Below are 17,682 nucleotides of genomic sequence, written 5' to 3'. Positions count from 1 at the left end.
TAGTAATTTAAACTATTTATTCTACGGCCTTTCTGATTCAGGGGTCATTCTTAAAGAATTGGGACAAAACTTACGATTTAGTGTAAAGAACGAAGTATTAACGAGGGTACAAACCCCCTCACATACATAATAAAAATTAAAGAATATAAAAGTTTGTTACGTAATTTAATTCTAAAGTTACGTATATTTTTTGCTAATAAAAAAATTCGTTAAAATTAAAATTAATAGTTGCCTTTTTATGTAACCGAAAAATTGCATGGCGACTAGGCCTCCTTCCCCATCCCATATTTCTCAAAATCGTATGATCAAAACTAAGAGAAAGCCATTTAGCCAAAAAAGGAATTAATACGCAAATTTCATTTGAATAGTTTACGTGTGGAAAGTCAATTCAAACATGCATTAATTCAAAAACGTTCAGAAATTACATAAAAAAACTAGTTTTTTTTTAACTGAAAGTAAGGAGCGACATTAAAACTTAAAACGAACAGAAATTACTCCGTATATGAAATGGATTGTCCCCTCCGCAATCCCTCGCTCTTTACGCTAAAGTTTGACTCTTTGCCACAATTCTGCTTTTTAAAACAATTAAAAGCTTTAGCGTAAAGAGCGAGGGATTGCGGAGGGGACAATTCATTTCATATACGGAGTAATTTCTGTTCGCTTTAAGTTTTAATGTCACTCCTTACTTTAAGTTAAAAAAAACTAGTTTTTTTATGTAATATATATATAGCGTGAACACCCACAGATTGGTGAATGTCGACATTCACCGGTGAATGTCCGAAATACCATATTTTCTCCTTGAATTTAGTCAACGTGGCCAGTCAACTTTTTCAATTCAATGCAAGGGTCAGGTTGGGTGACAGGTTAGGTTGGGTCAGGTTAGCTTAGGTTTTTAACCCATTTCTCATAATTAGAACCAGGTTTAACCTAATCTAACCTAACCTAAACCAACATAATCTAACTAACTTTAACTTTTACCATAATAGCTTGCAAAAGGCTAGAAAAAAATAAAAGTTCAAGTATGGATAAAATCCTTTTAATCGACAGTGATAAATTTCACAAAAAATACTAGATATTTCGGTCACACATGCAGCGACCGTCATTACTACTAATGATAGTCGCTGCATATGTCACCAAAATATCTAGTATTTTTGTGAAATTTATCACTGTCGATTAAAAGGATGTTATCCCTATTTAAACTTTTCTTTATCGTCATGGAAAGGCAGTGTCGTCTTCAAAATTATCTACGTTATAATACTGGGAAAGCTTACTCTCAAAGCTAATTACATCCAAGCGCTAATTACATCCAAGCAGAGAAAAATGAATTTCGAACATTCATCGGTGAATGTCAACATTAACCAGATTTCAGATATTCACGGTTACGTATATATATATATATATATATATATATATATATATATATATATATATATATATATATATATATATATATATATATATATATATATATATATATATATATATATATTTCTAAATGTAGCCATATCGAAAAAAGATTTAAAAGAGCAAGAGCGACACATCTCAGAAAATTGCAAATTTCTACCATTTTGTCCCAATAAATGACAATTTGGGCCTAGAGAGGGCAAAGATGTTATCAAACAAAAACGAAAAGACAACAAATCGGCCTATTAAAAACCTCCAAGTTTCGGAGCTCCTTGTGACATTCCTTTTGCGCATTTCTCTGTAAACTATGTCCTCCCAGTCCCATCAGAGACACATCACGTTACCTTTGGATGACAACTTTGGCGTATCCACTGAAGCGACCCACTCCTTTCTTTGCTTCATACCCTATGGCTTTAATAATATTAGTACTAAAGTAATTAAGCTGATACTTCCTTCAAATATTTCTACCTCAACTAAACTGATAGTCTTTTTTCCATCGTGGTATTTTCTTGAATGCCTCCGAGTCACCTTACTATATAATATATCCCAATAGGTCAATATCTCAGTTATTAGAGTTTAACAAAATTTTTGAAAGGATGAGACTTTCTCGTCTTAAAAAATTTCCACCTTCTAAAGATTTTATGCATGATTCTTAACTTAGGCTTCGAATAAACCACTAAACTCGGCATATTTCGTCATTTCTATTGAACTTACTCGAAAGTGCTTGAAAATGCTACGAAGGTAAGATTTTCACCAACCACTTTCTTGGCCAGTTTGCCAATTTTTTAACAGTTTTCCCCAAATCTAACAAAACTGTCACATTCATCATTCATCGAGATTATAGTATTGACTTCAGGAAATCTTAACAATGAACAGAAGAATCAGTCGAACTATGACGAATTGAAATAAATCTAAGTGCTACATCTGAGTGAGCAGCGTTGTAAAATCATCTTACTACCACGAAATAAATTTAACAAAATTGCAATAAACGTAAACCTATTGAAATAAATTTAAGCGCTACATTTGAGTGAGCAGCGTTACAAAATCATCATTTTGCCATTAAATCTGTCACACTTCGCTGTGGATCACGCCGACTCATAGACTAAGAAATAAGTATTTGTTTGGTAATGATTCTTTAATAGGTAATGCAGCTTCACAGCCATTCTATATTAGTTAAGTTTGTTGGAATGAAAAGGCAGACTAATCAAAATTTCCGGCTTCGCGTGTCGAATCGTCAATTCAAATGAAACAGAAAAATATGGCCAGAAAAAGCTCGTAACAAATTATGTTTCAATTCGTCAACCAAATCCGGATGTGACTGAAAACAACCTGGAACTCGGCATAGAATATCGCTACGAAAAAATATTTCCACTTCGTTTTTTACATTTCAATTGATGTAAAAAGAATAGGTCAAAAAGGTAAGGAAAAAAGGCAAGCTAATTCTGGTATCAGGCTAAAGTGCATAAGCTCTAAATGAAAAACGACATTGACATTCTAATCGTCCTTCACATTGTCAATTATATGTCAAAAACGGATTGAAGTGAATTCCATGTCCAGGAGGGAACCCCATGTAGAACTGAGTAGAATTACATATTTTTTAAACTATGTTATGGCCATACCTGTCACCCTCCCACCATCCAAACGAATTCTGGATTCCAGCCCTAATCCAGACTATTCTATCTATACTAGTCCTTTGAGGAACCAGAAAATCATGAATTAAACGATTTTGCGTATATCTAACGCATAGCTTACGGTTATGACTTCGAATTCCAAAATTTCGACATAATTACAGTCTAGACACGGTAGTTTCACATCTAAATACAAATTTCCATCTAAAAGCGACTCAATGAGTCTTATAGATATTTATTTCTGGTTGATTAATAATAATGACTATGATATCATGGAACTATACACATTTTGGTGTCTTCTAATTCTTAGAAAGGTGATCGCATGTATCAAGATGTACATAACGTACTGTAGATCCTTTATCTTTTGTTTGGCTATATTGAATTTCAACCAAGCGCACAAAATATCCAGGGGAAAGGGGTCTATCTTTCACATAATTATCAACATTATCTATAGGGCAGCTACTTACGCATGGAGTGGGCATTCAATCTAGAATTAATACTATTGATTCCTGGCATACCTTCAGCACTATATGAATCGACTTACTTGTGTAGCTCTGACTCCGTCTCCATTTCTGAGCCAACAGCGTGCCATGCAGCTGCTATTGTGCCACTAGACTCTCGAGACACTTTCATCGTTTTGGCCGCTAGCTTACTCAATGCTTTTGCATAGCTTGAATCCAAATCAGACCTGGAATATATGATCAAGAAATGATTACTATGAACAGACAATTATCATATATGAACAGAATTTATTTGCAGAGAATTTAGTGACTCAAAACACTTCCTTGTTTTTAATGGCTGAATATTTCTCACGAAAGGACCAATCAGGTTCTAAAAAGGCGGAGCTATGTGTCTCTCAAGAACTTGTATTTTCTTGTCTATCTAGACTTGTCAGTTAACATAAGGGAGCTAATTTTAAAAAGGAGAGGCTATTTTTTCTTCAAAAGTAAGGAATAACGGCATTGACTTTCAAAATGCGAAACAAAATAACAGTTTCCTTTTAAACGCTATCCCTCAGTAACTTTTTGTTGTTTTTACTGGTTTAAAATTTCACACAAAAGAACCAATCAAAATTTAGGTTCTTTAGAATTCGAAATAGCAACAGAAGTAAAGACAAGAACAGGTAAAAAAGAGGCGGGGCGATTCGGCTCCTATTTCTATCAACGGCTCATGCAGCAATGTGACTGGCTCAAGGAAATATGTCCCGAAATATACCGTTGCAAGTAAATTGGTTCCTTCAAAGAGCCTTTGGGGGGATAGTAAAATGTAATATTTTATGTGTATTTCATGATGAATAAATCTCATCTTATCTTATCACCAAAGGCATTGAGGTCAGAAAACACGGCCTTTTGGATCATACGGCGAATTTAAGACATTTTTTTCGACTATCAAATGAAGTAAGATACTACAAAACCGAAAATTCAAACAAAACTTCATAACTTGACATCGAAGTTGAAAAACGAAACTATTTTAAGTATTGATGCCACAATAACGAAGAACTTCGAAAAAGATATGATAGGCGCAATTAGGGTTGGACCTTAGGAGGGAGAGTTTAGGGTATTTTTCCAGCGATAATGGTTTGGGGGAATAAAAGGCAATTCTAGGGCACCATCTTAAAACTTTCTATTTGATCCTTTGAAATAATCTTAGGGAGGGAGATGAAACTACGATTGAAAAATCGACTGTGTGAATTCAGAAGACGTTATGTAGCATTTCTAGGGAAAGCTCAATTTACACCCCAGCCCCTTAAGAAAGCAAGTTCTGTCGATTAGTTCAGTCTGTTTTCTCCTATTTGATTGGGTTCTCAATAAATTCAGAAGTTTCTCTTTTTACTAAAAGTGTTATATGCTCTTTTCTGGCTCACCGAAATAGTTAAAACTTATTTTTCAAAATTAATTTTTTCCTATAGATTCCGAGGGTAAAATGTTTGTTTTAATCATTTTATAATGCTTTAATTATTGGGCTTTTACCAGGGGCGTCAGGAGGTAAAAGGGGGGGGGGGGCAGTTGGCTCCCCAATAATGTGGACAAACAGTTATTATTTATCCCATGCCCCTTGACTATCCGGATATGGACCCCTCTTGTCCCCCAAAAAATGCTGAATATTTGCCCCTGGCCGTAACAATAGATAGATAGGCATTTATTACCAACAAAACATAGTGCTGTGGCAATAAACAATATGATCGAATAATCAATACTCTTCAAGAATAAATAAATATTTCAACAGCATATGTAAAATATAAAAAATCATACAATTTCAAATATATTCCAAGCATACACCCCCCCCCCCCCCCACGTCCTCCTTAGAAACCTTTCTGTGTGTGTCATTCCCAAATGTGTATCGTTATCTTTTTTATTGTCCAATAATTACTGGATCCCGTCATCGAAACAAACAATTCATTTGACCACACACTATTGAAACATATGCCTTTCCTTAAATCTTGTAATTTGGGGGGAAAGGCATAAGGTATTTATATTAGTGTTAATTTTTCAGCCTTTAGTTTAATCTTTGTTCATTTTTTCTTCGTTTTGTCTGTTTAATCCCCCCCCCACATCTCACAAAAATGAAGAGCATTACTCAGCTTCACAATCATTGGCTTATTAGCCCATTAATTTATTCAGTGTTTGAATCCATTTTAGTATCAGGTATTTTATTCCATAGTATTCTTATTTTTGTCATTGTATACCGTGTGCAAGAACACAAGGATCGTACTCCCCTCCACCCAAAAATTAGTCTCAAGATTCCACCCAGGAAAAATGGAGAAATGGTAGGCTAAATGCACATTTTGACTTTTTTGACATCCACAAGGAAAACCACACTGCCCCCCTTCCCCACTTAAAGTAGTGTCTAATCTATTTTTATTCTTCATTCTTATTCAAGTTTCTATTTTTGCTTTATCTTGTTCCCTTTTTAACCCACTCCCTAAAAAGAGACATTCGCCTTCTTTATAATTATATCTATATTAGTTAAGTTCTTGGTTTAATGTTGTGTCTTTTTTATTATAGAGCATTTGCAAACTTATAATGCTTTGTTATCAATGTCAGTCTTACATATTCATATTTCAGTTTTCATTTTAACATTATCTAATTCTTCTAGTTTTGTTTTTGTTTTTCCCTGCCACCCCTCCCCCCAAGAAAAAAAACATCTACCATCTTCATAATCGCAGGTTATACTATCCTTTTTTTATCAATGTTTGTACTTTCTTTTACAATGTTAGTCATGCATGACCAGTTTGATTTTAAATCTTTTTCCTCAGCTTTGAATTTTGAAGATATAGTTTAATTTCCAATTATGAATTTTTTGCCGTTATAAGTCAAAATTACTTAAAATTTCTGTTTTAGTTAATTTCAGTAAAACAAGTTTGCCTGTTAAGTCCTTCATGGTGTTTTAACCATTAATCTTTTGAATATGCTTCATTGTATGAAAGAGAAAGCCCAAAAAGTGTTGTCGCAATGAAATCCAGATGTTATAATACACCAATTAAATACTTAAAATTCGCTAGTTGAAAAAGTTTGTATGCCTTTTCAGTTGCTGGACAATGGAAGTTTCTTATCAGGGTGAGTTCTACCTCCTTCCGAATAAATATGCCTCAGTAAATGTAACTGATGGTTATAAACTCACTACGAAAAAATTACAATATAAGAAAGAATTCCGTAATGCCAAGAGGAAATTTCCTCACAATCTATCTCAATCAATGTTAAAAAATATCCCCTCGTTGGAACAAGAATTACAATCGCCTCGAATTACCAAAATACAAACTGGAGGGTGAAACCTGGCCTCTAAAAAGGGTGAAGAGAGGGTGAAAATTTTTCGGTCAAGTGCACGCAACAAGTTCAATCCACGAAAACAAACATTTTAGCTAATTGATTTCACAAAATACCCTTAGCCTTAAAAGTAGCACTAGATGATGCAGCAGTAGCATACATATAATACCTTTTGGTTGTTTCAACATCCCCCTTATCATGCACTGAAAAGTTTACCTTAATACTCTAAACTGTTCCTGAGATATAGTAGTTATTCTCTTTTCGAATTTCTCAAGCACGCAATTTAAACAGTGTATTCCGTCACCCGATAATTTTGTAGGCTCTTTTTATTAAACTTTAGAGAAAAATAAAATATATATATATATATATATATATATATATATATATATATATATATATATATATATATATATATATATATATATATATATATATATATATATAAGCAGTATGAAAATTTTAAGTACCCATTCGATCTCTTTGACAATGAAGGCATAGAATCGCACCTGCACAGACAGATCTATCAAAAAATACCCCGTCATCTCGACGTGTGAGATAAATTGTGCTGTTTTTGTCGAGCATCTTTGGAAACAAAATTTGCATGCATGGATTTGGAAACTGAATACGTGAAAGCTAGAACAAAAAGCCCAGGGGTTTGTTTACCTTTACTTAGCTCATCCAAAAAAGGATCAATACGTTTTTTGTACACGTGAGGGGTTTCTTCTTAAGATGGATTGAAGGACTGACAGGTAGTTAGGCTTTTAACGTACTGTTTTGGGTGATTTCCTACTCAAAAGGTTACTAATATATCTCTTTAAAATTACGGTTCTGTGCATTATTAAAGTATGCTGTTATTGTTCTTCTCTCTACTTGTTCTTGCGAAAGAGCCAGGTGCTTCATCTGCCTCACCTGGCACCTTAAATTCAAATATTAGCCTACTAAAAATTTGTTTAACCTCTCCAGAATGAATTGGGTGTTTTAACGCCACCGCGGTTTACCGCCACCCAGGAAATCTTACATCACCAAGAGGATTAGTTAGGTCAAACGAAAGGGTCGAATATTAGGTTAGACTAAGTTTAGTTAAGTTAGGTGGGGTTAGGTTAGCATAGGTTAGGTTTTTAACCCATTTCAGATATTTAGAACCAAATTTAACCTAATCTAAAAGGTGGCGGAAAACATATAGTGGCGTAAAACCGCGGTGGCGTTAAAACACTAATACCCTCCAGAATATTCTTGTTATAACCATTGCAAGTTATTATTATCAGGTACTTTACTCCCTCAATCTAATTATTCTAAGAAATTATTCTAAGAAAGAACGAAAAAAAAAAAACTATGACACTTAACTTATAAAAGCCTTGGCGTGTTATCCAGATCTTTTTTATGGGGAGTGGGGATTTCGCGGGAGGCAGAAATAAAAAATAGGGGAAATCCACAGAAATTAAATAAACTACATGAAACAATTCAAATTTTTTATGTTGTATTTACTCTAGCAAAATGTAGATTAACCACACATCTGGTGGCTTGGTGCTGCTATGATTTGTTGGAAGTAGTAGTAATAATAATCATACCCATACACGCGGTGGGACTCTTTTCCAGCGATAATGACAAACTTAGATAGTTAAAATACTATGCATTAAAAAACACTTTTTTAGGTTTAATTAGGTTTAATTGTGCATTAGAAAACACTTTTTTAGGTTTAATTAATCCTTCCCCTTGGGAGAAATTCTCTCTGTTGATCCCTCTTCCCTAAAGGTAAGACCAGTGATCATGTATGATGTTGATTACAGTTAGTAGCAGATTAAAAATAGGCAAATAACTTTATCCTACAGTTTTCGGTTTTTACAATTTTTCTACGGTAGGCCTACAGTTTTTCTACAATTATAACGGCATTATTCACTTATCAATTCGTTTTCCCAGCTCATTAACTTGTACTTTTGTGACCAAAGTTTTTATTCAATTTACAAGCCATTTTACGCGCATCTCAGGATGATTAATTACTCCCCATTTTTATCAGTATATGCACATCTGATGACATTGGAATAACACAACATCAAAATTTCCCCCTCTTGTATACTCTTCCTTCGTAAATAAAACAACATAAACAGGTTATTGGGTTCGAAGTACAAAACAAACGCTATTATAGAAGACTTGATAGCTCAGCGGTAATTTACGTTCGAATTTTAGGTAAGACAAGTTTTGGTCTTAGGGAAGACTAATGACATTCAATCTTGTTTCAAAAAGTTAAAAATAATACATATAGACGTGTCTTAAACTCATTTTCAAAATAAGACTAAAAAGGAGAAAATAATAATTATTATTATTAGACAAACCATGAAAAAGAGTGAAAACAAGGGAAGCAAAACGGATTGGGCTTTACATAACTTGATCTTTTTAGCTGTTTTTTTCAACTCACCAATTTATTTTTCTATTATGTATTTATAGTCAAGGTTGTATTGAAATCTATGTTCTGTAAAAATTTGCTTTCCGTCCCTCATTTTCCCTTACGTTCAAAGATTACCGAGAGAAAAATAATTTTGTCCTTATTAGTCCATTTTGAGAAAAAAGGCTACATATTTTGTATATTTCCCGGTACAATTTATCTTCCCCAATAATGTCTTAAGAGCTCTCACGGCACAACTTGGCCCGAAATAAATACAGATGCAGTAAAAGTTAAAAAAAACTATTGCATGCCTTTTATTATGTAGATTGGAACATGAATCATACATATTAAACATTATCATTTTATCAACATGAAACAATATATTTGATCACCTTTTTTGCTGCTTCAAATCTACAGCCGGTTTTCAACGAAAAATGCAAAACCAATAACATAACAAGTTAACTAGTCAAACAGGTTCTGAGAATCAGTTTGACTGAATGCTATCCCCTCATAACTTGAATTAGTTTAAATCAGTGATTCATCTTCTTTCCCAAATATATGATTATATAAATGGAAGATACATCTACCGGTACCTATATAGGTATAGATATATTTACCTATATTATAGGTAGACCGCTTCTCACTGGTTTCAGGCTATATAGTGGATAGATATATCTACCTGAATAATGGTGCCTGTAACACCAGAAAAAGCCCGTTTGCAGGAAAGCCATTTACCTGTCTCAGAAAAATAAAGGTGTAAAACGTCCTAACAGGCCTGGCTAGTTCAGTAGTAGAACACCATATCTCCGCTCTCGGGGTCATGGCAGCAAACTTGGCATCAGTGGAAATTAAAATATTGACGCTGTATTCTTTGTCACTAAAAATTGCAACTTTGGAGCAAAAACTAGATGTTAAACTATATCGAACATGGATCGAAAAACAGAATAATCTGTTTCGCCTCACGGCATAGGGACTAAATTACAACTTTCTCTTAGACTTTTATTTTTTTTGGGGGGGGGGGGGGTGGCAAATTTGAATTTTGTACTGGGGAGCATTTTTCTCGGATCATCAAAAAAGAGCATAAGCTAAGGCTTGTTTTTCGTTTTTATGCTTGTCGTCCGATGGGCCTCTCTGCTAGTTAGAAAAAAAGGTAATATTTGTAAGCTTTCAAAAAGAAGGAGATAAGTTACAAATTATAGCCTAAGGGTCACCATGCACATTTTTGGGAGAAGTGTTTTAAATCCACCCAATATAATGTTCCTATTCCACATGGTAAGAATTAGGATTTCATCTTTTTCCATTTAAGTCGCAAGTCAATTTTTTAGCAAAAAAGCAATTTTTACTTTTGGCTCATTTTTTGTATAAGCATTACTAAGAAATAATTTCTAACATTTAACGCTATGATATTTTACATAGTCATGTGCTTACTGTGTAATATCACTGTTTTAAACAGTAATAATATTTAGAATTGGGTTAGAGTTAAATTTCTAGTTTTAATGTTTCTCTATATTTACACTCCTGCTCCTGTAAGAAAGTATACAGTTAGGATTGCCATATCTTGCTGAAACACCTTTGGGAAGCTCTTACGGGGATATACGAATAAAGTAAAAACTTATTTAATCTAGTACTTTTTTATTTGAGAATTTCTCGTAGAAGGATTTAAATTGAAGAAAACAACAAAGTGCTCCCACCCCCCTAGGTTCCAAAAAATACATCGCCCACTAATTTTTTGTGAATCAGCGTAAATACTCTTTCTAAAGTTGTGGTGTGTTTGGAGATGGACAACAAGTGCTCGCAAAGTTTAAGTAATATGTATCTCTATTCAGGATTTTTGGTTTCCTTAAGTACCAAGTACATTAAAATGGACCCCCCCCCCCTCTATCATGGACCCATATTAGGTCTATACATTCCTGAAAACTATAAATTTTGTAAGTCTCAAAATGACGACATTTATCGGCCAATGTCATATTTTTGTCACTGTTCTTACGTTGAATCGTGAAAATAAATTAGCGAAAATATCAAGTTAAATTTGACAACGCTTTTTTTGTCCAAGAAAACTGGACTATTTACAATATGCTGATCCCCAAGGACAACTACCTTCAAAGAAAATCTAAATCCTCTTAAGCTGATTGGTGTTATATGTTTTTAACTTATTTTGCTGATTTTTTTACCCACGTTTCTTTTTTTAATTGGTCCCCGCTACAACCAGAAACAACATAACTGAATAGAGATGTGTTTTTCATTAAAACTTGAATTCCCGGTCTTTCTTAATTTTAAGATATTTCATTTAACCAGTTCAAACAATCAAATTTCATCGCCACTGTCCTTCGTACTTCCAGAAAGTAAATTTTTGAGGGAGTATACAGACTTCCATTCTTCCAAGTCATGCTTAGTTTTTAAATGCACATACATATCCTGCTTAAAATAATTATCGGTTGGAAAGTTCGCACCATTTTTGGACAGTATATAACAGTGTTTTTAATCGTCACCCAATATGGTGTTTAACATAACGTATTACAATCAAAAAGATGATATTTAAACAACACATTTATCTAGGTAACAAAATGCTATTGCATGAGGCAGCATTTACAACTTGCACTAAAAGATGGCGTTGCTTCAGCACTCAAGCTAAAATCGAGAACAAATCGAAACGATCCCGATACTGGGACGGAGGGCAACCCATTCTAAACATAAATTTTAAAGGAGAGGAGAGTACTGACAGACTTGTTTTTTTTTTCTTTTTTTTAATATGCCTTTGTGCGAAAAAGGATGACTACAAACACAGATAATATATCAATGACCATGAAGAAGGAAAACACTGTTGTTTATCATTCTGGGGAGACGACAAGACAAAACGGAAAAAATTAAAATTGGATTAGAAGAAACAATAAAGATTAGAGAAGATGATTACGATTGTATTCGTATTAGTATGAGAAACACATTATGAAGTTAGAAAAATTGATGGTTTAAAAAAGCCCAAACATTGAACAAAGCATGTTAATACACTAGTGGTCATGAAAAATAACATAATCTTTTTCATCCTTTTTTTGGGGGGGGAAGGGGGATGAAAAGGTTTAAAACTTCATAATTATGAATGACAATAATTGGTATTCTATTATATGAATATAATAACAAGAATATTAAAAAGCATAAAAACCGCTGTTATAAAATGGTCTAATCATTGAATAAAAAAAAAAACAGGAATATTATACTGGTGAGTCTGAAGAGGGTAGGTCTAATCTAGAGTAAAATCGTGGGGGGGGGAATGTGACAAGGGTGCCAATGAGCAAAATCTTGGGGGGGGGAATGTGACACAGGTGCCAATGATTGACCAAATTGACAAATTTAATCTAAAAAATAGTGAGAAATGAAAAAAAAACACGGAAAGAGGGAACCATAAAAAATTTGGGGGTCCAGGGCTTCCACCCACCCCCTGGACCTGCCAGTGGGTCTATATGCTATTTATGACATTCTCTTGCGTTCCTTATAATACCCTACTTTAGTTTTGCATTAGGGAGGGGGGGGGAAATAAGTAACAAAATAGAATAAAAACAGAGACACTAGATACAAATTAAACATATAAACTTAAACAAGTAATCAAATATTATACTAATATTACATTAAAATGTATATAATTAAAAACAGCTAATAATGTGAAAGTTCAAATATTTAACAAAAAAAAACAAGGCTAATGTACTTCAGAAAGGCACAAATGCTTAGTTTCTTATTGTTCTTTTTCAGGAGGGGAAAAAATAAAACAAAAATAGAAACTGGATAAACATTAAAATTGAAACTGGCAAATTAAAATCAATTGAAATCATAACGTATTATTTAAATACGAAAGCAAAATACTGACACCAGAGTCAAAATAAGGAAATAGTCCCAAATCAAAAAAGATCCGATAGTACTTTGGTATTTCTATCAAACTCATTTGTTGTTAAGGGGTTTAACACTTGGGTGCTTTGTACATACTGGAATTATGGAGGCAGGATAAAACATATTAATCGGGGCCTAAAGACATTGTCGCTAAATGGAGCCTTTGGCTACATTTTTTTACTTTGTAGACTTGTAAGGGCCAAGAAAGTAGTAAAAAAACTTGTAGTCAGAGACTCATTTCTTGTTTTCCATGCTGTTTTTAGAACACAGGCACTGAGAGTCGCCTATTTTGGGCTAGAGTCAGCCAAAAAATTGGCAGCCCTGTCCTAAAGTAAGCTCAGAGGAATGATAAACCCGTGAGGACACATAAATAAACGAAGGCACACAAAGCCGTGTATATCTAATACAAACAGTACAGCAGCCCTTATTTATTCATATAAACCCACTTTAGAATCACTGGTGGATCCAGAGGGCCGGGGGAGATTACGCCCCACAACAAGATTTTTCTGGCAACCTCATTCCTTTTTTTCTATTTTTCACTCTTTTTTAAAAATAAATGCCTTTTCTGATCAAAATCCAAAGATTTACAACAAAGAAGTTGAAAAAGACACCAACTGAGCATTCATCGTAAATTGCGGAATAGCGTTAAACCATCTGACTTATGAAATGAATTGTATAAGTAAATATGACGTTAATCTAGCATTATCTATAAGTTACAATTTGCAACGAAATAAGTTATATAAGATTAATACGAAAAGCGTTTGAATGATTTTTCTTTGTACTTATATATTACACTCACACACCCAAGAAGGGAAGTTAGGTTACTCCTAATGAAATATACCAAAATTTGATGAAAATACGATACTTTAGTAACAAAATTATAGAAACTGAAACAGAGAATTATGGGAATCAGCCCCCCAGTACTTATTATGGTACTTGTGTATTATTCAGAACACACTCAATAAGTGAAGTTAGGTTCTTTCGTGAAACAAACTACGATGCAGGTACATTTTAATTAAATATTGTATATATAAGGGTGGTAAGGTTAGGTTAAGTTAGGTATTTGATATAATGCACCCCATCCCCCCTAATATGGAAATATATAGCCCAAACTTTTGATAAAACTAATGAAACAAGACAAAATATAATGAAAATATAATACTTTATTAGGAAAATTGTAAAATTACAACTTAGAATTATGAAACATGAACACATAAATATCGTTAAGAAACTAAATTCAGTTCTGTCTTTGTGGCTATGAAACTGGATTTTCGCATCGTAGTTTGTTTCACGAAAGAACTTAACTTCACTTATTGAGTGTGTTCTGAATAATACACAAGTACCATTATTATACTAAATGGTTTCTAACCTAACAAAATTATCAACTAATATTAAATTAAAATATGCCTACCTTGCAGTTTATCTTTCTTACGCTAAGCTGATTATTATCGAGTATATACTGAAATGCAGAAAAAAACCGGTTCTGTTCAGACCAAGAGCTCGAGTGTGTTTGGTATATGATACCCTTTTTCTTTAGTTGAGCCAAGAAAAGAGCCATGCTTATAGAATGTCTCATTTGACGTCAAGGAGCGTGGGAAGGGAGGAAAGGAAAAGGGGTATTGGAAATGGTACCTTTCTTGCAGAATATTCGAAATTTGCTTTGCCATATCCTCGCCATCTTTGACGTACTTCCGTAGCTCTTCAAACGAATTTAAGCCCTAAAAAAAGATAGGAAAAATTAGAAACATTGTTATTCTTAGAATTGACGGTATTAGCTGTATAATCATGCTTTAAATCCATTTATGGGAGTTGTATTCACGCTGCATAAAAAATTTCCAAGTTTACGATTTTATATTTTGGTGTGAGAATGGGTTAAGGCGTGAATCGTTAATTCTCAGGCCTTTATAAATATCCCAAGCTTTGAAGACACTCATGGCTTTCTTAGAAATCTCTCTCTGGGTAGTCTGAATTTTGGAAGAAGAACAAGATCACTTAAACTGCTAAAGGTGGATTTTAATTTATTTGGGAAAGATCATTTTGCCTTTGAGAAGACCGGGCCCTGAGACCACATTTATATACAAACTAAGTGGCAATGTAAGAGGTAGAAATCTAGAGTCTCTCTTTTTGTTCCATCTGCTGAAAAGCCGCTATTCTCAATTTTATCCTCTTTTCCAAACACCAAAGGCAGTGTGGTCTTCGTCGCTATTTATGTCCTCTTTCCAAATATCATGGTCATTTTCATAGATGTTGCCCTAGGATATATTATAAAAAACGCTAAAACAAAGAAATTCTTACTTTTAAATGTGCAAAATTTTGGATTGACCAGAATTTCATGTTTCCTTTCGTTGCTGTCGACATTTTAAAATTATTTCAAATTTTTTATTTTCTAATAGCAGTACGGATAGAACACCTCGTAATTATAACACCCGGACTGTTTTCTTCTCGCTTACGTGAGAAGAAATCATACAGTTTCACACCGAAGCTTTTTTGTAGCCTGATATCAGGAGCCAAAAATTCATTTCTATAATGCTGAACCCAGTTATCTCGAGATATTGAGGTAAATGTTACATGAGATCTTTCTTTAAACAATGAAGACCAAAGTTTATTTGGGTAGGTAAGGATAGTCTGAGATGAAGGACGAATAATTGCACTACGGTGTAGTGAAAGTTCTTTCGCGAATTTACGTTTACTATGAATTCGAATCTTATTCACCCACCCGTCCCGTAGACAGCCAGCCTCACGCCAAACCAAAAGCCAAAATTTTGCCGAATTACACGCGTTTTGCAGATTAACATTTGCAGACCAGCCTGGTACTTCGGAACCAGGCCACACCCGTCTAGATGGTACAGCTGAATATTCAGAGAGAAGTAATACGTGTGCAAGCTCACTACAATAAATATTCAACCGAATTCGTGATTCCGCCGGATAGTTCTTTGAATTAACCACCAGCAGATCAAAAGGAACACGGATTTTTGAAGCAAGTTCGTCACAAGTCGACTGAAATGAACTCATAGACGCACGTTTCCAATCTCAAACAAAATAAGGAGGATTCTGGAGCCTTCCAGGAGGAGGCGAAAAACTAGTATTTAAATCAATATTAAAAAACAACGGAAAATCAGAAACAAGAACCTCACTTGGTGTAACTGATCGAGTGTGCATAACATGATCTAGGTTTGACATACTTCCCGAATTATGAATTAAATAAAAAAAAACTAATTTTTTTAGTTGAAAGTAAGGAGCGATATTAAAACTTAAAACGAACAGAAATTACTCCGTATATGAAATGGGTTGTCCCCTCCGCAATCCCTCGCTCTTTACGCTAAAGCTTTTAATTTCTTTAAAAAGTAGAATTGTGGCAAAGAGTCAAACTGTAGCGTAAAGAGCGAGGGATTGCGGAGGGGACAACCCATTTCATATACGGAGTAATTTCTGTTCGTTTTAAGTTTTAATATCGCTCCTTACTTTCAACTAAAAAAATTAGTTTTTTTTATTTAATTTCTGAACGTTTTTGAATTAATGCATGTTTGGTTATGGCTCTCCGCACATAAATTATTAAAATGAAATTTGTATATTAATTCTTTTTTTGGCTAAATGGCTTTCTCTTAGTTTTGATGACGATTTTGAGAAATAAGGGGTGGAGAAGGAGGCCTAGTTGCCCTCCAATTTTTTGGTTACTTAAAAAGGCAACTAGAACTTTTAATTTTTAACGAACGTTTTTATTAGTAAAAAATATACGTAACTTAAGAATTAACTTACGTAACAAACTTTCATAACCTTATATTTCTATTATGTATACGAGGGGGTTTGTACCCTCGTTAATACTTAGCTCTTTACACTAAATCGTAAGTTTTGTCCCAATTCTTTAAGAATGACCCCTGAATCAGAAAGGCCGTAGACTAAATAGTTGAAATTACTAAAAATACTTTAGCATAAAGAGCAAGGTATTTATCTCCTCCTAAATACCTCACTCTTAATGCTAAATTATTTTTAAAACCCCTCATATGCGTAATAATCTCTGTTCGTTTTAAGTTTCAATGCTACTTCTTCCTTTCATTTGAAAAAAATGTTTTCATGTTTATTTTTCATTGTTTTCTTATAGTTATGCTAGAGAATCCTGCGCCCTTGTCATTGAATTTTTCTTCCCCCATGACAGATTCCTCCAAGGAAAGATCCTCCAACATAGCCCCCTCTCCTCAGCCCCACCCCCAAACAAAATAAAATCCCCTGAAAACGTCTGTACACTTCCCAATAACCATTACTATATGCAAACACTGGTCAAAGTTTGTAACTTGCAGCCCCTCCCCCAGGGATTGTGAGGGAGTAAGTCATCCCCGAAGACATAGTTATTATGGTTTTCGACTATGTTGAACAAAATGGCTATCTCAAAATTTTGATCCGTTGACTTTGGGAAAAAAATGAGCGTGGGAGGGGGCCTAGACGCCCTCCATTTTTTTGTCACTTAAAAAGGGCACTAGAACTTTTCATTTCCGTTAGAATGAGCCCTCTTACGACATTCTAGGATCACTTGGTCGATACGATGACCCCTGGGAAAAAGAAAAAAAAAATAAAATAAAATAAACACGCACCCGTGATTTGTCTTCTGGCAAAAAATACAAAATTCCACATTTTT

At 34.1% G+C, this 17,682-nt stretch overlaps 1 protein-coding gene across 1 annotated transcript in view; it reads right to left on the bottom strand.

Annotated features, from left to right (window-relative positions):
* The window catches only part of LOC136042337 (nostrin-like), a 76,099-nt gene that overhangs the window by 47,082 nt on the left and 11,335 nt on the right, over positions 1-17,682 (bottom strand). The window contains exons 2-3 of the mRNA XM_065727299.1: positions 14,685-14,770; positions 3,577-3,720 (exon numbers count right to left, since the gene is read on the bottom strand). Coding sequence (XP_065583371.1) covers positions 3,577-3,720; positions 14,685-14,770 — 230 coding nt within the window. The remainder of the gene's footprint in view (positions 1-3,576; positions 3,721-14,684; positions 14,771-17,682) is intronic.

Source organism: Artemia franciscana, unplaced genomic scaffold (genome assembly GCF_032884065.1).
Source record: "Artemia franciscana unplaced genomic scaffold, ASM3288406v1 Scaffold_1123, whole genome shotgun sequence".
Taxonomy (NCBI): domain Eukaryota; kingdom Metazoa; phylum Arthropoda; class Branchiopoda; order Anostraca; family Artemiidae; genus Artemia; species Artemia franciscana.
This window is presented reverse-complemented; position numbering and strand designations above follow the sequence as displayed.